Here is a 21,085-nt window from a genome sequence, read left to right on the forward strand (position 1 = left end):
CGGGCTCAGGCTTACACAACTCTGGTTCTCTCTCCACTCTCTGGGTCTTGGTTCTGCATGGGGCGGCTTACTGGACGGCTGTTTGTGCTCTTTACGACGTGTCTGATCTCATTCATTGCCTATTCATCCCAAATATTCGTCATATGGCCGTGGTATGGACGGGTACTCTCTGTTGAGTTGCTCGAGCTGCTCATACCGTTCAAGTGAGTATCGACCATGCTTACGGCCGTGCTCTTGGCTCACCGTGTATATAGTATCTTGGTGGGGCTGCTGCTATGGAATTATCGGCTCTGTGTGATGACAGATCCTGGAGGAGTTCCGTCGACATGGGTACGTGAATCGCTTAGGCCACTACGGGATCATCCTATGAACCTCAATTTCTAGCGGCCGGACATGAATGATGATGACGGTTATGAGGTTAAGAAGTTGACCAGAGGTCCACGGTATTGCCGATCCTGCGAGAACTACAAGCCGCCACGGGCTCACCATTGTAGGCAGTGCAAGCGGTATGACCCCTTCTCCTGCTGTGCATCTTGAATTACTCATGGTGCGGCTATTAGATGTGTACTCCGCATGGGTACGTTCTCGTGCTCTCAGTAAAGTGGGTATACTGTTGAATACGCCCATCAGACCATCATTGTCCATGGGTCAACAACTGCGTCGGTCACTTCAACTACGGTCACTTCATCCGCTTCCTATTCTACGTGGACGTAGCGTGCACCTACCACCTCGTCATGCTCACCAAGCGCGTATTGAATAGCACCACTTACTGGGTAAGCTCCTGACCATCAACACTTTTTGCTGCATCTCACACGTACTTGCAGGATGAGCCCAGCGGGCGCGAGCTGATATTCATCGTCCTTAACTATGCCACATGTATACCAGTATTACTTGCTGTTGGCATATTCAGGTAAGCCTGCATGACTACACCATGTTCTCACTTCTTTGACTAGTGCATACATAGTCTCTACCATTTCTACTCTCTCATGGGCAACAGCACTACTATCGAAGGCTGGGAGAAAGACAAGGTCGCAACACTTGTCAGACGTGGCAGAATACGAGAGGTACGTCCTCGATCCTGGCTGTCATGAACAGCACTAACCAATATCATGCGACAGATCAAGTTCCCGTACAATTTGGGCGTTCGCCGAAACATCGACTCCGTTCTCGGACCCAGTCCTCTCATGTGGTGCTGTCCCACTGTCCCGCCAGGCAACGGACTGAAGTATCCCCTCGCTGATGGAGATGGTAAGTGGGTCGAGTTCGCGATGCGGAGGAACGACGGCGGGGAAGATGATATGTATGGCGTGGATGGCGACTATCTGCCCGAACCATGACCGGTTTCATGAGGATGCAGGTGTGCAGCCTCATAATCATGACACGAAGTAAGCACTCATGTACTTTCTCAATTGGCCCCGCAGTTCCTCGTTCAGCCGTTTTTCTACGCATCGCTTTATACCTGTCTGCCATCCGACCGATCATGTGCTGACATATGCACGCTCAGACTCGGCTGGCGAAGAATGGCCTCCCAAGGACCCCGATGCATACATATACCCTGACGAAGACCCCAACCACAACTTCCAGCTACCCTCCTCTCCCTGGACGTACGAGAATGGCACACTTAATCCCGATCTTCATCCTACCAGCACTCGTCGACGTCGATCTGCCCAGGCAAAGGCAGCCGAAGGACCGTACGCGGCCGTGCCTCCTTACCACCCTGCCTATGGTAGGCAGGAGAGTCATCAGACGTACCCCCTAGACTCCGAGTCCGACGAGGAAGAGTACAAGCATCCTGGACGACGGCGTGAGTTCGTTCGCAGGGGCTCGGAGGGCTATGAGGTGCGGCCTATAGATCGGGAGGACCTGTTGCGGCGCTATATTGAGGACCGTACAACGGAGCCTGGGCGGTATCAGCTATACGTCCCGGATCCCCCTAGCGAGCCCGAGAGCGGGGCAGAGGAGGAGCACATTCCCTTAGCGGAGAAGGTCGAGATGTGGCGTACAAGGTCATAGCCTCGATGTGGAGCCACATAGAGCATTCGGACTGCGTGCTATCTTCAAGGACACTAGAGATTATTCCACTCATTATACATATACACCATAATGCCTGTACACACAGCTGGAACAGCAAAGAACAGAGAGGGATCACACCAAGAACAAGATGAAACATTAGAATGTGGTTCTGTCCAAGTACACCTTCCACACCATTCCGCCCTCCTCGCCGACCTCCAAGGTACTCGTGCCGAACGGAACCTGCACCTCCCAAGTCTGGCTCTCAGTGGCATCGATCAGAGTGCCGTTCAACTTGGCCTGCAACGGGCCGCGCTGTGAGTCTGGAACCTTAACTTTCCCCGCGACCTTCTTCGTCTTCGTCGTAGCCTTCGGCGGTCTGCCTCGCTTGCGTGGTCTTCCCGGCCCTCTCTTCTTTGGAGTCGCGTCTATCTCCTCCTCCTCTTCCTCCTCTTCCTGTCGACGATGTTCCTCATCCCCGCTGCTCTCATCCTCCTCTGCACCAGCATGGTGGTCAAGGAACGCAACATCTGACACGAGGACTGCGGTCTCATTCGCACTCAGCCGCATTGCCCACGACCGGACACCTTCGGTATGGTCCAGAACAAGTCTCCGACAGTGCGGTATCGTGGTGACGACTGCATGCTTGAGCGGGTGTGCGTACTGGATTGCAGCTGGTGGCGTCGGCCTCGTGAGCGCGAGTGCAGGAACAGGAACAGGAGCAGACGTGGGTGCTACGACAGCGCTCGTGCTCGAGATAGCCGGCGAAATGGACTGCGTTTTCGCCGGAGTTGGTGCCAAGGGTGGCTGAGACGCGGCGCCCGCGTTATACGGGGCGCCGTTAGGTGCGCCTGTGTGGTTGTGTGCGAAAGTGGCCGGCCTGAAGGTGGTCACATGTACGGATTGCTGTGCCTGTGGCACGGTGGCTGGCGCAGGCGCAGGTATCGGTGCAGGTGCCGGCGGACTGGTGACGTTAAGAGAAGAGGAAGAAGCTTGGGCATAGGGTGACACGGGTGTAGGTGGAATCACCGGGGTGACAGGCGGCGACTTCACGGCGTTTGCGGGGCGAGAAGTGGCAGCGGGGATAGCCTTGTTCGAGGGGGCTGGCGTCGAGATAGATGCCGTATGGTATCCCGGTATGACGATGGAGTTGGAAGAGGGAAGAGAAGGCGCTGGTGCGACAACTGGTTGAGGTTGTGCGGCAGGTGGGTGGGGAACCTTTAACTTGATCTTCGTTGGGTGCTCCCCAGAGTTGGCGTATGCAGGTATGGTGTAAGGCTCTGGAAGGTCGGACATCAACTTCCTGAAGTATTCCTGGAGTGCTTGTTAGGCATGCCGTGGTATTGACTGTATGCATGAAGCTACGCACTCGTAATGCTACTGCATCCTCCCAGATCAGCGTATGCTCTTGATTGAACTCCAGCGCATTGGAGAAGACAAGTTCCACATCGTTCGCAAAGTCTACAGGTTTAGGGTACTCCTTTCGCTTGAGCTTCTTCTGTACAGCAATTGGTCAGTCAGTCAGTAAGTGCAGGAACATGTCAGCATATACAGACGAAGATGTTATCCAGACACTGGGGTTTCTTGATGATGGTGTAATATCCCGGCCACTCCTTCTTGCTAGGGAGTTCCATGAATATAGCAGATAGCACGCGTCCACTGTTAGATCACGATGAGCATGTGTGAAACAAGGTCACAATCCGAAAATCTACATACCTATCGTCTGTTTTAGCCACTAATTTCTGGAGTCTCGTCTTCAGGAGACGGTAGAGGGTAGGCTTTTTCTTCTTCTCATCGTCGTCTGACCCATCGCCGTCCCCTTGTCCCTCCTCCTTCGTTCCAGTCATGCGACTATACTCCTTGGTGGTCAATTTCTAGAACGTGATGGGTTGGGTAAGCAATTGGAGCAGGAACGTGCTGGAGTGAAGCCGGAAGTCGACGTACGTGCAAGAATTTGGCGTCCTTGAATATCTGACTCTCCTTCATGTTGTAACGTTTCGCATTGCGGAAACAGGTCTCGAAATCGTGCTTGACATCCTTCAGTGAGGTGTACTGTCTCGCTTCTAGTTTATTCTTGATGTCTTCGAGAGCTATGGGATGCTTAATCAAGGCATAGTAGTCTGGATATTGTCGTTTGGAGGGAAGTCGCATGAACTGGAATGATGCAATCTCGCCCCTGTGGTCGACAGACGATGCATGAATGAGCGCGGGGACATGTTGGTGGGCGGTAAGGAAGCGGCAAACGGGAGTCTGAGGGATGCAAGGCAGATAAATCACGCACTCCTTGTTGACCGCATCCTTCAACGCGGTCCACAGCTGCAGCCCCTTCTCCCTCACTGTCTCCTTGTCCTCCACCGGTATTGCTCCATCTTCTGCGCTGTCCTTGCTGTCTCCGTTCGCGTCTGTGGTCTCGGCGTTATGCTTGCCATCGGAACCCGGATTACTCGTGGCTGGCCCCTCCCTCCGACGTTTGGCGCGCGGTGCGTCGACATCCACGCCTGCCGCCGCGAAGCTCCTTGCCTCTCTCTTCGACATCGTACAGGGCCTGTGGCGACGCGGGAAGCTGGCGGTCGTGCGAGTAAACGTTGGCAACAGTGGCGACAATGTTCGATATGCTGCCCTGGGTCGGCCACTTGGGCCTCCTTCGGAACGCCTGTGTCCCCCGATCCAGTCAACAGACCACGTGATCACAACGCGTCGCGTCGCGTTTGGCCAGCCAAGTTCGGAATCACTTCTCCTGCATAGATACGGGCAAAGACAAGGGAGTTGTTATTTAGCGTATAATCATATACAGTAGAACAAGTTAGATACAATCGAGCCAACATATGGTTACAAGTAAGTGACAATACTAAGTTGAATGCCCTTCAGTCGAGACCTTCCGCTGGTTGACAGTCACAGGCAACGGCGGCCGACTCAGTATGAGGTAGTCATGCATGTCGTTCTCGTATGAGACAGCGTCAAAGCCGTCCGCTAAACTCAGCTCCAGCCTCTGCACCATGGCACTGACGACCATGCGCATTTCCTGGAGCGCCAGTCCTTTCCCTGCGCAGTTCCCGGGTCCATACGAGAACGGGAAGAACGCTGTTGCATTGTGGACAAGCTTCATGCCTATCACACTACTCGCACCATCCGCCGCATGTAGCCACCGCTCGGGCCAGAAGCTGTCAGGCAGAGGGGCGAAGTTGCGAGCGTCCCGTTGAATACTGTACATGTGTACCGTCGTGATGGTACCCTCCGGAAGGTAGCTGCAGTCAACCACGTCAGACAATCTGACAGACCCTCGGAAGGAGCCAGTATGAAGGACTGACCTGTCTCCGATGATCCTTCCACCGCTACCTGCTGGCACAATGCGCTGACTTCCGTCTGTTACGGGTGGGAAGAGGCGCATGGTCTCATTACTGCACTGCCAGTTAGGTGTCTCCCCGTGGCTAGGATGTGGGCAAACTCACATTACCGCGTTCAGATAAGGCATATCGGCGTGATGCTTCGTGTTGAAGGCATCTTCTCCCGCGGGGTAGTAAGAATCAACCTCCGCTCGCAGGCGCGCGTATGCTTCAGGGTGCGTGAGGAGGCAATAGAAGACGTTCGAGAGCACACTTGACGTGGTGTCGGACCCCGCAACAATAGCCAACGTTCCGTCTGCTGTCACCTCAGAGACAGGCGGCTTCGGCTCGGCCCCGTCCTCGTTGTTCTGTCACCCCGGTTTCAACATTCGCTTCGGACACGAACTAGCGGTAAGGTTCTCACCAGGTAGTAGAACAGGTCCTTGCGGGACGTGTTACCCAGCTTAATGCGCTCCTGGGTGCGCTGGATACAGAAACTTCGCATCTGCTTCATATTTGCTCCGAGACCAGGTACGGCGCGGATGTAGTCTGCCATCCATGGAAGATGGCCAAAAGTGTCTGAGTTCCTATTTGCCGCGACGTCAGTCAAGCCGGTGAGTAAACGTGGCAAGTGTGCTCACAGTAGACCAGTCTCGAGGAGAGGCCAAACGCTGCCCTCGTCTCCATTGAGCATCATCTCGGAACCACCGCCGAACCTAGACAAGCGCGGCAGACGTTGAGTATCGAGAATTTCATTTGGAATGCGTCAAGCTCACGCCATGTCGCTCATCAAGTCATACCTATCAGGTTGTCTGGTCAGCATGCCACAGTCGAGTAACCTCTATCCGCCACACATACGTGAACCAGCCAAACCACCGAGCCAGATTGGTCGTCTCCTTCTGCGCTGCAAGGCGACTGACAAGCTGCTCTGCTCGGTGTGCCACGAAGGGTTCGAAGTCTTTCAAACTGGCCACGTTCAGGGCGCGATTCCATGGCTTCCGGCGACGCAGGTGTTCTTTCGGGTCGCCGATGGCGATAAGGGGAGGGACGCTCTGCGTGGCAGTCCGAGCTTCCCATTCTGCGGCCGCATTAGGAATCAGCATGCTGCATCGATCAGCCGGAAGAAAGCGGATAGTCACTCACGAGGGCCCTTGTGAAGTCCCGACGTTCCCATGAGCGGGTGGATGGCTGCGGCGTTACTTATTGAAACTTCGTTCGGACCTGATGACCGGCCGGGCTTTTTAATGAGCGACTGTTCATCAGGCATGGTCCCAGTATGAGGTCACTCACCAACCCTGACGATATCCCCGTAGCGTCGGTGGAGTTCCTGCGTGTAGAGGTGACGTTTACCGCCCCTGGAAATCCAGGCCATGAACACCTTTGACAATCTGAGGAAGACGGGACCGGGATAGCGGGCCAGTGGATGCCACGGGGACAAGCGGTAGAGGGTTACAGAGGAGATAAGTGCGGTCCAAAACGTCAGGAAGGACACGGAAAGTGCCTTGGTGACCGGCATGCGATCAAGCAAGAGCACACTGAGGAAAGCAGGTATGGCAAGCAGCAGCAAGGCATGCACGGCTACGCGATGGGGTTCAGAGCGTTTGAATATGAGATGCACAATCTGGATAGTTGGTCAGGGCGATGAATTCATGTGAGAGCATGATGACCGCACTCACAAATGCGGAGCCGACGAGGGTAAAAAGAGCATGGTGAGCGGGCAGTTCGAAGGCCATCGCGATAGTACTTGCAGGGACTTCGAGCGGACCTTGCCCTCTAAGTCTCGGAACGCTCATACTTATACCTTAGGACGAGCTCCATATTGATCTCTGAGCCGGCGCGCCCGCATATGCCCTGGGCGTGACGCAGGGGCAGATGTTCGGTTATCAAGATGCACATTGGACATCCCTTACGCACCGAGTCGGAGGGTACCATTGCCCCGGAGTGACGTTTGACCCCGAAGAGCGCGGTAGCACTCATGGGACTGGTCAGCCTAGCCATCCAAGGGGTGTTCGTACTGCTATCAGATGGGGCCACGATCAGGCTTCGCGCGCGAGCGGCCACGCCACTAGGAGTGTACGAGAGGCCACGAGAGCCACGCCGGGGCCGCTGAGTTCCTATGCGCGGCATGTTATTCAGTAACTCAAGGGCCGAAGAAGACACGGCCCACCCCTCGGGAATGGCAGGCAGAGGTGGTTCGGTCGCGATCTGTGGACCGCTTGCCTTACCAATGCGCAGCGGAGCAGTCGGGCGCGCCAGGCGGAGGCGAACGAGCACGTCCACTTCCGACATTTGGAGTGGCTTGTTTCGCCCTAGCTTCCATTCGGTTGTTCTGGACCCGGTGACTAAGTGTCTTCTCGGGCCAAGGAGCTTCACTCCGCAGAAAATTGACCGGCGTAGATTGCGCCACGCTATAGCCTCCTGCGAACGCCCCATTGCGCCGGCGGAAGCCCCATTGATTCTGGGGACAGATCCAAACTGAGTGACCGGGGCATCGGAAGAAACGGCAGTCTATTACCCGCATAGGCGGCCGCGCACACCTTCAGTTAAGATTGGGCCTCAGTTACTCGAAGGGTTTGGTCAAGGAACATCAACTTCGCATGGAGGATTGGCAATGTCGATTCCGTCCGATATACCGTCCGATATCACGATAGCCTTGGGGGCAGCGAGGCAAGCCTGCATACAGCGCCCTACTCCCTTAGCTCGGCGGCCTGCGCGGGACTTTCGCTTTTTCCGGAGGCGTCGACGTGGTGTCGTGGGCGTGTGGGAGTGAGGGGGCCAGAGAAAGCAAGACGGATCTCAGAAGGTGCTATAAGCGCCGATGTTCAAGAACTTCCTTCACGGCAGGCGCTGCTGTAGTGCGGCCGTGCGGTGCGGACTCCCCCGGTTATCCTTGCATCCTCTCTGCCAGGTACATGCGACCGTGTCGGCGGCCTCTGAAACGGCCGGGTCAGCCGTCCTACCAAGGAAGACCATCTGTGCTACTTACTGATCCGGGCTAACCGCTAGTCCTCCCATTGTCACTGCAGCGGGTGTAAATCGTACCCGGCATACCCATCTTTACTTCGAGGACCCTTGTACGTACCCGCTTGATCAGTATGCACGGGTCGATCGACCCCGCACATCGCCGCACTCCTAGCTGGGCAAACGCTCTCCAAGGTGCACTCCTGGAGAGATGTCCGCTGTTCTTCAAGGCACTGTTCATCTTGCCGCCACGAGAAGGTATGTCGGATGAAGACCCCATCATGATCACAGGAGTGCGTGCCATCGACTTTGAGCGGTCCCTGTTGCTCTTCCGCTATCCCAGATGAGCCCTGCGATGTGCCGAATGCTGGATATGAGGACCCCACCGCATGGTGAGGAGCGTCGGACGATCTAAGAAAAGGATTGTGCGCGAATGGACCCCACACGCACCCCGCAGATCCATAAGAAGTACGCCACGGACTTCCGGTGGGATAGCACGAAGCACTGGGTGCGTTCGAATTTCGATGTCCTCGGACGTCGGGGACTCAACTACCCCACTCCAGATTGCTGGATACAGACTGGGCCGCCACCGACGTATCGTGCATGGTCTGCTGAGCAACACGTTTTGCAAGGTTTTCCAGTCTGCCTGCTTACACGCGCCACCAGAGGGATGTCGTCACGGGCGACCTAACCACGCTCGAGGACTGGATCTTCGTCCTCGCAATCGCCACGAAATAGTACGAGTTCGACGCCCCAACGCACATCGGCGATCGAACGTCTTTTCCCGGCTCGGCTCCCTCACGGTCCGCCTCGTCCTCGCGCGCGACGACGCTATCCCCGGATGGCTCGAGGAGTCACACTACCTCCTCTGCATACTCCACTGCAGCCTGCAGGAGGCCTCACGCTCGAAGAGGGCCATCGGCTCGGGATCATCGTCTTGTCCGAGCTCCGCTAGCGGATCAGGGCCCCACGCATGCCGTGGGGATACCAATGTCGTACGACGATTCGTGCCAAGCTACATGCATCCACAGTCGCGTATATAGGGACGCGAGCTGCTAGCACGTGTGTTGGCCGAATGAGCCATCGCGACGCCTGTTGCGAGAAGGATTCGAGTTCTCGTCTCGAATCGGTTGACTGATACTTTCGGAATCTTGTGCACTTGCATGGTGGCGACTTTGAAGCCCTTCGGCTGCATGCGGGAATGTGGACATCATAAATACACGCGGTATGAGTAACGTTGCATGCTGGCGCACATCCGACTCCGAGCAAGCTACACCAAGTCTGGCAGATACTGTCGCTGGTTTATCTTCTATTGTCCGTCTAACGCGCGGCCGGATCGTCCGGGGCCGACCTCGTCCAATCATCCTATCCTCAAACTCGCAGTCATCTTCTACTGCAACTTCGCAATGCGGAGCCTCCGCATGAGCCTCTTCGCCGCCTGGGAGTGCTTGTTGATTCCTCCGTGGAACGCCCAGTCAGCGGTCCGCTGTCGGCTCTCCTCCGACTCTTCCTCACCATCCCCATGGTTCCCCGTGCTGCGCTTTTCGCCAATAGCGTACCGGCTTAAGAGCGAAGCTCCGCCGGGCTGTGAACATCGCAACGATGTCAGCTCCATTGCGCAACAATTTGAACCGTGGGAGGTGGCGGACGCAAAGACGTACATGTTCAATCATATAATCGGTCACGTCGACCACATAGCCGCGGAGCAGGAGCACGCAACGTCCGTCTGCGCCTGCATATTCGGCAAGGCGTTCCTTCGTCCACGTCTCTCCGCTCCACCCGTCGTCTTGTTCTTCCAAATCCGTCGTTGAGTCAGTTGAATACACCAGTGCGATTTCTTTCTGGAGCATGTGCTCTCTAGCCGCGCTTATATCCTCGACACGGGCCCGTCGGAGACCCGAGGCAAGCCCGAGGAGGTGAAGGAGGATTATAGCCCATTTGGACGGGTCCCAGTCGAGCAGGGATGGGCCTGAACGGAAGTCCTGCGGGAAACTATGCTGCAGAAGCCAGTGCGCGGCGTTTGAGTTAGAGTCCGACGGAGAAAGGAGCCAGGAAGCTGACGTGCTGTCCAAGGGGAGAGATGGGAGAAGTGTTTCAGCCACGAGAGAAGCACGTCAGAAGAGGTCGGATTCCGGACATACGAAGTTATGGTTTCCTTCCCCGCATGTCAGGAGGGCGAGGAGCTGATAAGCGAGTGAGAAATGCCTCGAACTTGACGCTCGACCGGCAAGTGAAGGGACACACTAGATTCGATTTGGACGTATTATCGTCCGAGTATGGTTGCAAGCCATCCCAGTGCGCGAGCCTATTGCAGCAGTTGAGCATGAATCACGGCCACTGCTCACTAGGAACGACTTACGAATTCACAAGGAATGTGCAATGCCAGACTAGGAGAGGTTAGATGGTGTCATGCTAGGATGGAACAACAGACGCACTGAGTAATCTCGAGACGAGGCCCGCGTAAATAAAGGCACCTAGTGGATCTCTCCATAGCAAACCAATAGCAGGGGGTAGAACGAAACCCGTGAGAAGGGCTAGAGGAACTACAAGGAAGGAGTGCGGCATCAGAGGCGTCCCATTCAAGTTGATCAAGACGCAACTCACCGTAGTATTTGTGCTGTATGCGCACAACTACGGACAGTTGATATGAGCCAAGCTTCCCTTGAGTGAGAGGCAACGAGGTGCGTACCGATATCGCTGTCCAGGTCTTTGCTTTCTATTGTCTTCATGCGGTCATACTGAGACTTGAAGAATATCCACCCCATGTGGCTCCAAAGCAAGCCTTTCGTCGCGGCATACCTAGGAAGAAGTCTGTCCGGACGCAGCGAGCCGCATACAGCGAAATTACGTACGGGTCGTCACGCGGATCGTCCGTAAATCTCTGTGCAAAAACAAGACGTGAGCTCTACACCGCCGCGCAGGCAACCGAGCAAGGATTACGCACATGATGCAATCTATGTCGTAAGCACCTGTAACAATCAACACCACATCTCGTTCAAGGGAGGGAATCGTACTTACCACCACTGATAGCGCCGCCGCCCGCAGAGGTGAGTGCTGTTCCAACCTGCAACGCAGCCAACCCTCGTACCTTGACGGAGCCCTGGAAAGCACTTGCGCCCAATACGGCGAGGAACATGCGCACTGGCAACGCCGCCCGGAAGGCACGATGCGAATATAGTCGGTGGTAACCGACAGTTATCCTGTGGTCCCAGGTCAAGTCAGTCAACTGAGTACTCTCCCGAGGGACGACACGACGCACCCCATGGAGGCGGCTTGCCACAGGAACACCGCAAGGAGGAGAGTCTGGCGCGTTGCCCGAGCAGGAGGAAGGTACCACATGCCTGCCACGGCAGAAACATGCACTCCGACGAAGAACGCACCATTCGACCACCATATGGGTGTCTTGACCGTCTCCGCCGCGGTTGGGGGCATGGCGCGCGCCGTCTAGTAGGAGGCGAGGTGGTGGGCAGAGTCAAGAGGCGAGAAGTCCTCAGGGTCGACTCAGGGATTGATTTTGTTGGGGGGGCCGAGCAGGCGGACAAGCTTACACGGTCGCTCGCTGGGAACGGGAATCGCAGCACCAGCGACGGACCCGGCGATTTGGGGCCCAGTTCTGATCCCGTCGCTGACAGCACCCCAGGCGACAACGACGCGCTCGATGGTGAGAACACGGTCACGTGGCCGCGACCCCTCTCGTAAGTGGCTGTCCGCCCGCCGTTTCCAGCCTCTGCTCCCGCCCCCACCCTTTCGACCAACAGATCGCAGACAGACAGGCTATCTGACCTCGACATGACTGCGTGAGGCTTCCTTGTTGCCCTACCTCTTGTCCAGCAGGGCCTCATCGAGGCATGACAGAACTGCACCAACCGAGCGGGTCATCATCGAAGTCTGCATCGATTCCGTCGAATCCGCCATCGCGTTCGTATCCTTTTTGCTCCTCCGCCTCGCCTCTCCGGATGCTCATTCCGGATGCATGCGGCCAGAGCACATCGAGGCGGCGCAGACCGCCTCGAGCTATGCGGCAATCTCGGTCTCGGAGGGGGCACCACTCCCAGCCTAGGGCTGTTCCAGGAAGTCCGCGCAGCCATTCCACGCACGCCGATAATGGTGGGTCTGTCATTTCAGTCAGGTCGGGACGGTGAACTTTGGTGCTGAATCAAGCAGGTCATGGTCCGTCCGCGAGCCGGCGACTTCTTGTACACCGACGCCGAGCTGCGGGTGATGCGAGCAGACATCCGAGCATTCAAGGACGCCGGTGCCGACGGTGTCGTGCTTGGTGTCCTGCAGAAGGACGGCAAGGTGGACGTAGAAGGGACCAAGCTGTGAGCCAACTGTGGTCTTTCGACCATCTTTGTAGTGACGCTGCATTGCAGGCTCGTAGCGGAAGCGGCACCTATGCAAGGTGCTCCAGGCGCATACTGCCTTCTATGCTGTGCAATCTGTAATTAACGCACAGATCAGTCTGCTTTCACAGGGCGTTTGACATGTGCAGCCAAGACGTGCTCACCGGTACGCATGTCAGACACGCACCGCCAGCCGCACCAAGTAACTGTCCGATTGGCATGCAGCGCACCTCGAGATTTCCGGCATCCCGCAGATAAGTCGCATTCTCACGAGGTAGTCCCATATTGCCCAGATCGCGAAACATTCACGCTCAACCACGCTCCCGATCTGCAACAGTGGCCAAGCCCCAACAGCGCCCTCGCCTGCGGCACTCCCGATGCTGCGCACCCTGATCCGCACCGCATCGCGCATGCGCTCCTCTGCGAATATCCTCGTCGGCTCAGGCGTCAACGCACGCACCATCGGTCCATTGCTGAGCGAACTGCTCCCGTGTGGCCTGCGAGAGGTGCACCTAAGCGGCGGAGGGTGGATGCCGAGCGAGATGGAATTCCGAAGGGAAGGCTTCGGGATGGGCGTCGGCGGGGACGGTGAGTGGGGGATATGGCGTACGGACGAAGAAAAGATCCGACAGGTGAGAGGGCTGGTGGACGGCGCTTGGACGAAGTTCGTTGAGGGCGACCAGCACGACAAGGAAGTGAGGCAGTCTAAGTGATGTTATGGCTAGAATGCATCGTATAAGGTACATATACACATTGGAGTATGGGGTAGAAGGTCAAAGTACAAGGCCAAGCAACGAAAGAAAGACGAGGAAAACAGAGGATATCCGCACCTAACAAGACGCTTCGCTCGCTCACCGCGCCAGCCCTTCGTAGAACTTCACAATGCCCTTGATTCCGGGACACAACGCGAGACGGACCCGCTCGTTCTCGCGCCACATCACCGCACGGCCGTTGCCCTCAAGCCACTTCATCAGTCCACTGTTCCCGTCCTTGACCATCTCGCTCCGGTCCTTGACGAAGTGCGCGAGGCGGTCGCGTTGCAGCGCCCACCGCAGCCTGCGGACAGCAGAGACCAGCGGCGGGGACACATGCGTCGGGGTGGGCGACATGTTGTGCGGGAGTACGCGGGAGTGGTAGAACGCCTCGCGCGCCGCAGGCGAGGAATGCGTGCGGAGGGAATGGGCGACGACGTTCCGCGCATGCGTCCATTGGAGGCGCATTGAGTTCTCGTACTGGGTGACCATCTGAGAAGTTTCCATACAGAGCATATTCAGCGCATGGTGGACGGAGAGAAGTATCCTAAGACGTACCAGTGAGGAGTAGATGTACAAGCCGTCCCTCCAGCGCCGCTCGATGCCCATGCCCCGGATGATGCCTCTGTGCACGAGTTCCGGGACAGTCGGGCGGAAAGGTAGCCCTCCAATACTCGTACCAAACAGCGAGTGCGAGACGCGTGAGGGGCCTACAACCCAGAGACGGTCGTGGTTGAGAACAGGGTCAGCAACGAGAGGCGCGAGCTCGGGGTATGCCTGAGTTAACGATGACAAGTCCGGCAAGTCCAAGTATGATACTGTCGTATACAAACATCAGCTCTGTCACGGATCAAAAGGAGAGGAAGTGCTGACGAATGTGTAACAATATCTCCGGCGGAAGGTAATATATCAACATGTTGAAAAGATCCACGCGCGCACCGCAGAGCGTTCGACTTGGAGACCAGTGGAGAACGGGAACAAGGTGATATGCACTGCCAGCAACGATGCTGCGGGTATAAGAGCAAGTTGGGGGTGTTTGCCCTCGAGACGAGCGACGGTCGCGACTCGAAGGAGCAGACTGCGACCTTGGCACTCAAGGCACAGTGACTGCGGCGACTGCATTCGGTCTCGACGTCATCCGGCTTCTCCCGGGTCTAGCAAACTCCTTGAACTTGACCAAGACTCTACTTGACTATGCTGACTTGGGATCGTCTGAGCACTGACAGCAATAATAAGCTACGTTGCTACTTCTGAGAACCGGTGATTGATTGATAGCACGATTCAACGTTAACACGAGGCCGGCGGCGTACAATACTAGTCATCCAGTTACTAAGCTTCAAGAAGTATCTCCATTCAAGCTTTGCCTTCTACAACTGAGCCTATACACTGCCACTATAAAGAGGATTAGCTACTCGGATGTCTTCCGACAACACGGTATGCCAGACCCCATAGTGCTGTACGACATCCCGGCAAACGTCAAAGGCACCGCCTTCTCAGGCAACACCTTGAAGACGAGGTACGCAGACGGAGGTGTACACACCTGCACGATCTCGCTGACGGAAAACTAGGTTCTCCCTCAACTACAAGGGCCTCCCGTTCAAGACCGTCTGGGTCGAGTACCCCGATATCGCGCGCACCTGCAAGGAACTCGGCGTAGAGCCCACGGGTACCTGGCCGGACGGCTCTCCCATGTATACCCTCCCCGCGATTCATGACCCCTCGACGGGAGTGTCGGTTGCGGACTCGACAAAGATTGCACGCTACCTTGACGCAACGTACCCGGACGCCCCGCGCATCATCCCGGAGGGTACGGAAGCATTCCACGAGGCATTTGAGGTCGCGTTAGCTTCCACGCTTGCACCGCATGTCTTCTACCTCCTATTCCCGGCGGTGTATGGGCGGCTGAACGAGGCGAGTAAACCGCACTTCAAGGCAGCACGAGAGTGTGTGCTGGGAGGGAAGATGGAGGATTGGTCCCCGCTTGGCAGCAAAACCCGCGAGCAACAGTGGGCGAAGCTGGAAGCGGGCTTAGGGAGGATTGAGAGATGGCTGACTGCGGACGGGAAGGAGAGAGCGTTCTTCATGGGCAACAAGCTTTCGTTTGCGGACTTCGTCCTCGCAGCGAGATTGATGGGGCTGGAAAGGACGATAGGGGAGGAGGGGGAGGAGTGGAAAAGGCTTCAACAGTGGCATGGTGGGAGGTGGGCCAGACTGCTTGAGTCAATGGAAGCTTATGCAGGGTGACAGCGAAGAGAATTGTACAGAGACAGAACGGGGAGAGTGACAGTGCTCACCAACGAACTCTTATATGGCCATCTCGGCTCTCCGTGCGGCACAGCAAGGGGCCGTACTCGCCCTCCCCCCTCTGGACTCGGTGGGAGATAGAAGTCGAGAATGCGGTCGGTACCGCCCCACGAAGACGGCGTGAAGTAGTGCATCTGTCCGGATAGCCCAAGGTGCCCGAGTTACCCTGAGAAATATCCTGAAGAGCATTGCTTCAGCAGCCAGTGCGAGTACAATGCTGAGTAGCAGTGCAATTTGAAGATCGCCTGGGCGCGCCGTACGTAGCCCGTACCTGATAGAATGTGGTGAGCGTACCGCAGGGAAGGCGGTTTCGGCGGGAAGGCTGTGAACGTCGAGTTAGCACCGCTGAACCGAGTAGGCGCTTCAGCCTCTTGCCCTTGCCCTCGGCCCGAGAGCGGTGCGATTGCTGGTGCTGGCAACGAACCATCGTACACCACAATACTGTCCTCTCTTCCTTGCGAGCGAGAGGAGACTGGAGAGCAACCTCAGCTAATCCCGACGGGATATTGTCTCAGGCACCGCCGCTGGGCGGGACTCATGCGCGTTGTCCGAGCACGGGGAAGCGCCGTTGGGTGCACCGGAATTGGCATTGCGCATCATCTGCGTGTGTCTCGTTTGATATTGTTCACCACGCTGAAGCCCGGGACGTGCACAGCACTCATCATAGCGCACAGACAATATAAATCCGAGCACGGGCGGGCCTGGCGTTCCCCAGCTCTTCCTTGTCTGTCATGTCTTCCTCCTTCCGCACGCTCCGTGCCCTTTTGGTTGCCGTTTCCTCATGTTCTCTCGCCCTTTCTCTTTCTCCGAGCTCTCCAGCTCTCTCCAAGCGTTCCTTTGGCGACTACATTGACAACCTAATTTATCTCGACGCCAACCAGACGGCCCTCTGGTCTGCGATCTCCTACGGCGAGCAGACGTACGCGGCTGCCCTCGACAACAAATGGTATGTGTTTTGCTTTCCATCTGTACCATCCGATCCTTAGAGGGGGCCCAGGGACGGACTCCTACTGCATGGAGCGAACGTTACAGGCAACAGCTCAACATCCCACTCCATCACGATCGATGCCCTCTCTGTCACCGGTATGTTTTGTATTTCGTGGGGTGCCTCATAGTCGACACGCTGACATGCGTTCGGTCAGTAACGGACGGCCGGGCGGAGATTGGCTTCCTTCAGGACGACATTAGCATTGAGTATTGTGGGTTAGCAACCATTTGACGCTTGAGGCGGTGAACTGACGGTGCGCCGCCTTCCCAGTCGATGTCCCGCAGTGGCCGAGCACCCTGCCGACACACGGTGTCGGCGACGTTGGCAATGCCTACATCGGTCTCGACATCAACAACGGCATGAGCCCGATCTACTACTACTTCGACTCACGCTGGCCCACGGACTACTCCAAGTGGTTCTACGATGTCGTTATTACCTACGATTGGGAAGACGCCACAGCGAACACTACTGACGTCGACTTCGCCGGCGTCATCGTTGCCGGCCAGACGCTCAGCTGGGAGGACTTCCTTGGCATCTCCTCGTCGGACGTGCAGCAGTATGGTCTCCCGGACACGAAGGGCATTGATTCGCAGCCCGCGATCTATCTCACCAACGAGGGCACGTTCTACATTGACAACACCTTCACTGTGAACGGCAACTCTGCCAGCTTCAACTCGTCTGTTCCCAAGACCCAGTCCGGCAAGGTGGTCGCCGACATCTACTTTTCCAAGCGCTGGTCCACGTTCCCCGACGACATCGTCAAGGCTCTCTACGGTGGTCTTTCCGGCGCGAAGTACACCCCCGACTCCACGTTCGGCTTCTGGACCATCCCTTGCGACTCGAAGGTCTCATTCTCATTCTCCATCGATGGCAAAACCTACGACGTCGACCCGGCTGCGCTCATCGCCCCCAACCCGTGGGGAGACCAGTGCATCGGTTCCATCTTCACGAAGGGCCAGGCTGTGGCCGCAGTCCCCGAGTTTGACATCATCTTTGGCTTCCAGTTCGGTGAGTACCTCAATCTGTCTCGGGTGCAATCGTAGTTGTTTGACACCCTGCGCAGTTTCCGCGTTCTACCTCCGTGCCGGTATCAACCACGACAACAACAAGCCGTACTACAAGATGCTCCCTATGCAGTCCCCTTCGGGTGGCTGGGACTCCGGTGTGAGCGTAGCTGCGTCCTCGATGGGCTACAGCACTGGTGCCTCGGGTGCCACCACCACGTACTCATCCGCGACTGCCCTCACGTCCGCCACCGGGTCTGCATCTACCGCGTACACCTACGCCACGGACCCGTCTAGCACTACCGCATACACATACGGCACAGACCCGGCCAGCTCTGCATCAAACACCTTCGGCGCGGACCCGTCTGGCACTGCTGCAGTTAAAGCTGCGGGCAACCTCGCTGAGACTGACGATGACAACCTCAACAATCAACTCAACTATTACAAGAGCAAGGTACGTTCCTTTTTGTCTCTCCGAGTCAATTTCGGATGCTCACACGCGTCCCGCTCCAGGCTAAGACCTACGAGATCGTCATGGTTGTACTTGCCAGCGTTCTCGGCGTGGGCATCGTTGCCGCCATCGCTGCGATCGTCTCGTCGCGTCGCAGGAAGGGGTCTGCGCCGCCGTCCGCATACCGCAACATCCATGAAGCTGAGTTCAATGAGCCCAAGGCAGCGCTGTATGACGCCGAGGGCGGCCACTCGCGTTACTCAGACCCTTACCACGACACGCAGTAAACGGTTTGGTAGGTCTTGTGGGCTAGTGCGAGGGTCGACAGACAGTGGGACAGTATCGCTATCGTTTTATAATTCTTGTATCTTTTCAGCGCATGGACTCTATATAATAGGCATGACAGACACTTTCCTTTCCTCTGACTTCGTCGCGCGCGCTCTTGATTGTATTCCAGGCTGGAGTCGAGGATGAGTACACACACAATAGTGCCTTCCGGGTCGTCTGCAAGTCAAGGCTGACAGGCTGACACTTGTTTCAATGCAGACCGTCCTGACTTTTCAGGATTGTATACCGCGGAGGCGGACGCGTTTGGCTTTCGTCCCCTCCAACCACCGCCCGTCAGCATCTCCGGTGAGTTGCTTCCCCCACTAGATCATGATCTCTGTGTGACGTTCGGTCCTCAGCCTCGACAGCTCGCCCAGCATCACCGTCAGTCTCCAGAATGCCCAGGACCCATCAACTTCTACCAGAGTCTCAAGGTGAGAAGCGTTTCATGATGACGGGCCGTAGGCGGATGGTGACTAGGTAATTGCAGAGGTTACGGAAGGTCTCCCCGTGTCCAGCCACACATATACCATCTTGCTCGAGCGGGACGAGAAGGACGCGATACGCGCATACGCGCCGCGCACTTTCCTGGAACGTGCCCGCCGCGGAGCGTACACCTACGTATTCTTCTTTGCCCGTGCTCCTCCTCTGTTGGCGCATGGCCTCTGGGGCGACCTCTGGCTCCGCATTACCCCGGGGGCAGAGGGCATCTACTACAAGGACAGGGACGAGCGCTGGGTGCCCCTGCGACGAGGTGCCTTGCGGACGGAGGTCACTCGTCAGCCCATCTACCATCCCTGGCTGGGTAAGCGTACATTGCAATTCGACGGCACAAAGCTTGGATGGTTCCGCTCCAACGAGTGGCTGCGCTCCCGAACGTCTTGGGACGAATGGCTCCGCTTCCAAGTTGCTGTTCCGTCTCTGCCTGACGGTCGGGTCGAGTGGGTCGCGCGGTACTTGGCTCAACGCATGAGCTCCGTGACGACTGGGAAGCCCGGAGAGGCGGTCGCACGCGTGACACTTCCTCAGACGAGCGGGTCCTCACGTCCAGCCGCACCTGCGTCGGGAACAGTTGCTGCGTCACCGCGGTCTGAGGCCAACAAGTTGGCGGCGCCTTCGTCTTTGAACAAGGACGCGTCTTTGTCGCCAGGCTCGGAGCCCAGAACTACGACTTCATACCGCACTGAACCTATGGCAACGTCTTCGTCGTCAAGCTGCACGTCCGGGACCGTGTCTTCGTCGTCGTTGGAATCCGGCGCCACTCCTTCGTCATCAGACTTCCAGACCACGTCCGCGCCATCGGAGCCTGACGCTGTATCTCCATCTTCCGGCATTGAGTCTTCGTCTTCGTCTTCTTCTTCCAAACCCCATACCAGGCCTTCCAAGTTGTCGTCTTCAAACGACAAGGCGACATCTTCCTTGAAGGAAAACGCACCTCGATCCCATACGAGGAGAACTCCACCGACCAGTTCACGGCGTCTCGTGCGAACAGGTCTGATGGTGGCCCTACTGTCATCTCATATCCGAGCGGTGCCTCTGCAAGACTCCACGAATATTCGTCCCGTACGCAACGTTGCGCCTCGACCAGGCTCCACCAAGGAGCTTGATTCGACTTTCCTCACGAAGTCCGCGCCGCGTGCGCAGGTCGTCGCCAAGCCTCCTGCAATCATCGTCAAGCAAGAAGAGAACCACCCACCCCTTCTGGGTATCAAGAGACCCCGTGTGGCGGACTCCGCTGTATCCGCGGATGATGCGCCGTCCAAGCGAATCAAGACCGAGGAGGATGAGGACTCCGCACGACAGTTTCTCCGACCCGCCACTGACGGCCAGGAGAAGGTCGCGAAGCAGGAAAACCAAGATATCCTCCCGGACACCGTTGACGCACATGACTACGCGAAGCTGGTTTTGGTGCCTACCGGGCAGCCATCCCTTGAGACTCGGCGCGACAGCGCTGTTGGGAAATTTCTCGCTAGCCTACCCGTACCTCTTGATCACCACGCTGCGCTCTTCTTATCCCTAGGCATCGCTGACATGTCGTACATCAAGGCCATCGCCTCCATGCCAGTGCACATCCTGAACGAGTTGGTCTTCGCCCTCGAGGACCATGGACTGAGCTTCGTCGAGGCTCTCGTTCTGCGTGACGCCCTTGATGCTTTGCCTACCCAGAAGAACTGCCTGTTGCGTCGTGCCGACTTTGCAGAAAGGCCCTGGGATAGCGTCGATGTCTTCCTCAACAGTTTGCGGCCCTCAATGATCCACCATGCGCCGGCGTTCCGCGGCGTGGGGCTTCATGTCAATGCGCACGTAGCAGCCCTTGTGGTGATGGAGGCGCATCATTACGCGGCATTTGAGACGAAGTTGCGTAGGAAGGGCCTTTCGTGGATGGACTGCTTCATTTTCAGGGTTGCGGTGCAAGGCTACTAGGATTTGTCTTGTATCGAATGAGTTGTCGGCGTGCGTGGTTGTTCGTGAGATGTCCCTTTGCTATGAGCATCCTCGTCGTTCGAAACATATGTAACGTTGGGGTATCGAACCGGCGAGCCGGTGAGTTCTCATTAATTCATTTTGCAATTAATGGTGCTGCGGTAAGGCCCCTAGCGCTCTATTGGATGTCCCATACTG

The 21,085-nt window shown here is 56.7% G+C and overlaps 10 protein-coding genes across 10 annotated transcripts; 5 read left to right on the forward strand and 5 right to left on the reverse strand.

Annotated features, from left to right (window-relative positions):
- Window positions 1-57: 57 nt before the first annotated feature.
- Window positions 58-2,013, forward strand: L226DRAFT_564889 (palmitoyltransferase PFA4; the record flags this gene model as incomplete). The annotated part of the gene is made up of 9 exons (XM_067683709.1): window positions 58-203; window positions 255-330; window positions 385-506; window positions 561-577; window positions 631-773; window positions 825-910; window positions 965-1,064; window positions 1,119-1,248; window positions 1,505-2,013. The coding sequence occupies 9 exons, from the start codon at window positions 58-60 to the stop codon at window positions 2,011-2,013; spliced, it is 1,329 nt and encodes a 442-aa protein (XP_067542872.1).
- A 62-nt stretch (window positions 2,014-2,075) lies between these two features.
- L226DRAFT_528486 (Bromodomain-containing protein) lies at window positions 2,076-4,640 on the reverse strand. The gene is made up of 6 exons (XM_067679375.1): window positions 4,292-4,640; window positions 3,955-4,186; window positions 3,727-3,884; window positions 3,567-3,669; window positions 3,380-3,508; window positions 2,076-3,324 (listed from the first exon to the last, which is right to left on the reverse strand). The coding sequence occupies exons 1-6, from the start codon at window positions 4,543-4,545 to the stop codon at window positions 2,170-2,172; spliced, it is 2,031 nt and encodes a 676-aa protein (XP_067542873.1). The 5' UTR covers window positions 4,546-4,640; the 3' UTR covers window positions 2,076-2,169.
- A 218-nt stretch (window positions 4,641-4,858) lies between these two features.
- Window positions 4,859-7,066, reverse strand: L226DRAFT_564891 (high nitrogen upregulated cytochrome P450 monooxygenase 2; the record flags this gene model as incomplete). Its single annotated transcript, XM_067683710.1, has 10 exons — window positions 4,859-5,255; window positions 5,319-5,408; window positions 5,460-5,701; window positions 5,758-5,920; window positions 5,975-6,049; window positions 6,110-6,133; window positions 6,192-6,411; window positions 6,477-6,554; window positions 6,624-6,954; window positions 7,010-7,066. 10 exons carry the CDS (start codon window positions 7,064-7,066, stop codon window positions 4,859-4,861), a joined length of 1,677 nt encoding a protein of 558 aa, XP_067542874.1.
- Window positions 7,067-9,684: 2,618 nt separating this feature from the next.
- Window positions 9,685-11,726, reverse strand: L226DRAFT_541675 (uncharacterized protein; the record flags this gene model as incomplete). Its single annotated transcript, XM_067682080.1, has 12 exons — window positions 9,685-9,879; window positions 9,956-10,291; window positions 10,436-10,477; window positions 10,539-10,599; window positions 10,654-10,681; window positions 10,730-10,837; window positions 10,899-10,925; window positions 10,984-11,093; window positions 11,147-11,175; window positions 11,239-11,263; window positions 11,375-11,494; window positions 11,554-11,726. The coding sequence occupies 12 exons, from the start codon at window positions 11,724-11,726 to the stop codon at window positions 9,685-9,687; spliced, it is 1,254 nt and encodes a 417-aa protein (XP_067542875.1).
- Window positions 11,727-12,036: 310 nt separating this feature from the next.
- On the forward strand, window positions 12,037-13,466 carry L226DRAFT_528490 (uncharacterized protein). Its single transcript, XM_067679376.1, has 8 exons — window positions 12,037-12,091; window positions 12,150-12,212; window positions 12,278-12,401; window positions 12,459-12,616; window positions 12,668-12,696; window positions 12,756-12,803; window positions 12,863-12,911; window positions 12,975-13,466. Exons 1-8 carry the CDS (start codon window positions 12,084-12,086, stop codon window positions 13,348-13,350), a joined length of 855 nt encoding a protein of 284 aa, XP_067542876.1. The 5' UTR covers window positions 12,037-12,083; the 3' UTR covers window positions 13,351-13,466.
- L226DRAFT_607450 (uncharacterized protein) lies at window positions 13,046-14,606 on the reverse strand. The gene is made up of 3 exons (XM_067685809.1): window positions 14,263-14,606; window positions 13,948-14,207; window positions 13,046-13,881 (listed from the first exon to the last, which is right to left on the reverse strand). Exons 1-3 carry the CDS (start codon window positions 14,303-14,305, stop codon window positions 13,489-13,491), a joined length of 696 nt encoding a protein of 231 aa, XP_067542877.1. The 5' UTR covers window positions 14,306-14,606; the 3' UTR covers window positions 13,046-13,488.
- On the reverse strand, window positions 14,235-14,619 carry L226DRAFT_22313 (uncharacterized protein). Its single transcript, XM_067673016.1, has one exon. The coding sequence runs from the start codon at window positions 14,509-14,511 to the stop codon at window positions 14,299-14,301; it is 213 nt and encodes a 70-aa protein (XP_067542878.1). The 5' UTR covers window positions 14,512-14,619; the 3' UTR covers window positions 14,235-14,298.
- A 26-nt stretch (window positions 14,620-14,645) lies between these two features.
- On the forward strand, window positions 14,646-15,913 carry L226DRAFT_528492 (uncharacterized protein). Its single transcript, XM_067679377.1, has one exon. The coding sequence runs from the start codon at window positions 15,079-15,081 to the stop codon at window positions 15,631-15,633; it is 555 nt and encodes a 184-aa protein (XP_067542879.1). The 5' UTR covers window positions 14,646-15,078; the 3' UTR covers window positions 15,634-15,913.
- Window positions 15,914-16,424: 511 nt separating this feature from the next.
- Window positions 16,425-18,423, forward strand: L226DRAFT_564896 (uncharacterized protein; the record flags this gene model as incomplete). Its single annotated transcript, XM_067683711.1, has 6 exons — window positions 16,425-16,639; window positions 16,691-16,776; window positions 16,836-16,892; window positions 16,952-17,689; window positions 17,745-18,139; window positions 18,199-18,423. The coding sequence occupies 6 exons, from the start codon at window positions 16,425-16,427 to the stop codon at window positions 18,421-18,423; spliced, it is 1,716 nt and encodes a 571-aa protein (XP_067542880.1).
- A 437-nt stretch (window positions 18,424-18,860) lies between these two features.
- On the forward strand, window positions 18,861-20,887 carry L226DRAFT_564897 (uncharacterized protein; the record flags this gene model as incomplete). Its single annotated transcript, XM_067683712.1, has 2 exons — window positions 18,861-18,897; window positions 18,954-20,887. The coding sequence occupies 2 exons, from the start codon at window positions 18,861-18,863 to the stop codon at window positions 20,885-20,887; spliced, it is 1,971 nt and encodes a 656-aa protein (XP_067542881.1).
- Window positions 20,888-21,085: the final 198 nt, after the last annotated feature.

Source organism: Lentinus tigrinus (assembly GCF_003813185.1).
Source record: "Lentinus tigrinus ALCF2SS1-7 unplaced genomic scaffold L226scaffold_1, whole genome shotgun sequence".
Classification (NCBI taxonomy): Eukaryota; Fungi; Basidiomycota; class Agaricomycetes; order Polyporales; family Polyporaceae; genus Lentinus; species Lentinus tigrinus.

Excerpts from the sequence above, each read along its gene's own strand:
- L226DRAFT_528486 (XM_067679375.1), bottom strand. The coding sequence starts at position 4,545 with ATGTCGAAGAGAGAGGCAAGGAGCTTCGCGGCGGCAGGCGTGGATGTC. Across the intron at positions 3,885-3,954 it reads AGGACGCCAAATTCTTGCAC|AAATTGACCACCAAGGAGTA; the intron begins GTACGTCGACTT and ends ATCACGTTCTAG. Across the intron at positions 3,325-3,379 it reads AGGATGCAGTAGCATTACGA|GAATACTTCAGGAAGTTGAT; the intron begins GTGCGTAGCTTC and ends CAAGCACTCCAG.
- L226DRAFT_528490 (XM_067679376.1), top strand. Across the intron at positions 12,213-12,277 it reads TCCGTCGAATCCGCCATCGC|AGCACATCGAGGCGGCGCAG; the intron begins GTTCGTATCCTT and ends GCATGCGGCCAG. Across the intron at positions 12,804-12,862 it reads CAGCCAAGACGTGCTCACCG|CGCACCTCGAGATTTCCGGC; the intron begins GTACGCATGTCA and ends ATTGGCATGCAG.
- L226DRAFT_607450 (XM_067685809.1), bottom strand. The coding sequence starts at position 14,305 with ATGTTGATATATTACCTTCCGCCGGAGATATTGTTACACATTC. Across the intron at positions 14,208-14,262 it reads GGAGATATTGTTACACATTC|TATCATACTTGGACTTGCCG; the intron begins GTCAGCACTTCC and ends TGTATACGACAG. Across the intron at positions 13,882-13,947 it reads TGTACATCTACTCCTCACTG|ATGGTCACCCAGTACGAGAA; the intron begins GTACGTCTTAGG and ends GAAACTTCTCAG.
- L226DRAFT_22313 (XM_067673016.1), bottom strand. The coding sequence starts at position 14,511 with ATGCAGTCGCCGCAGTCACTGTGCCTTGAGTGCCAAGGTCGCAGTCTG.
- L226DRAFT_528492 (XM_067679377.1), top strand. The coding sequence starts at position 15,079 with ATGTATACCCTCCCCGCGATTCATGACCCCTCGACGGGAGTGTCGGTT.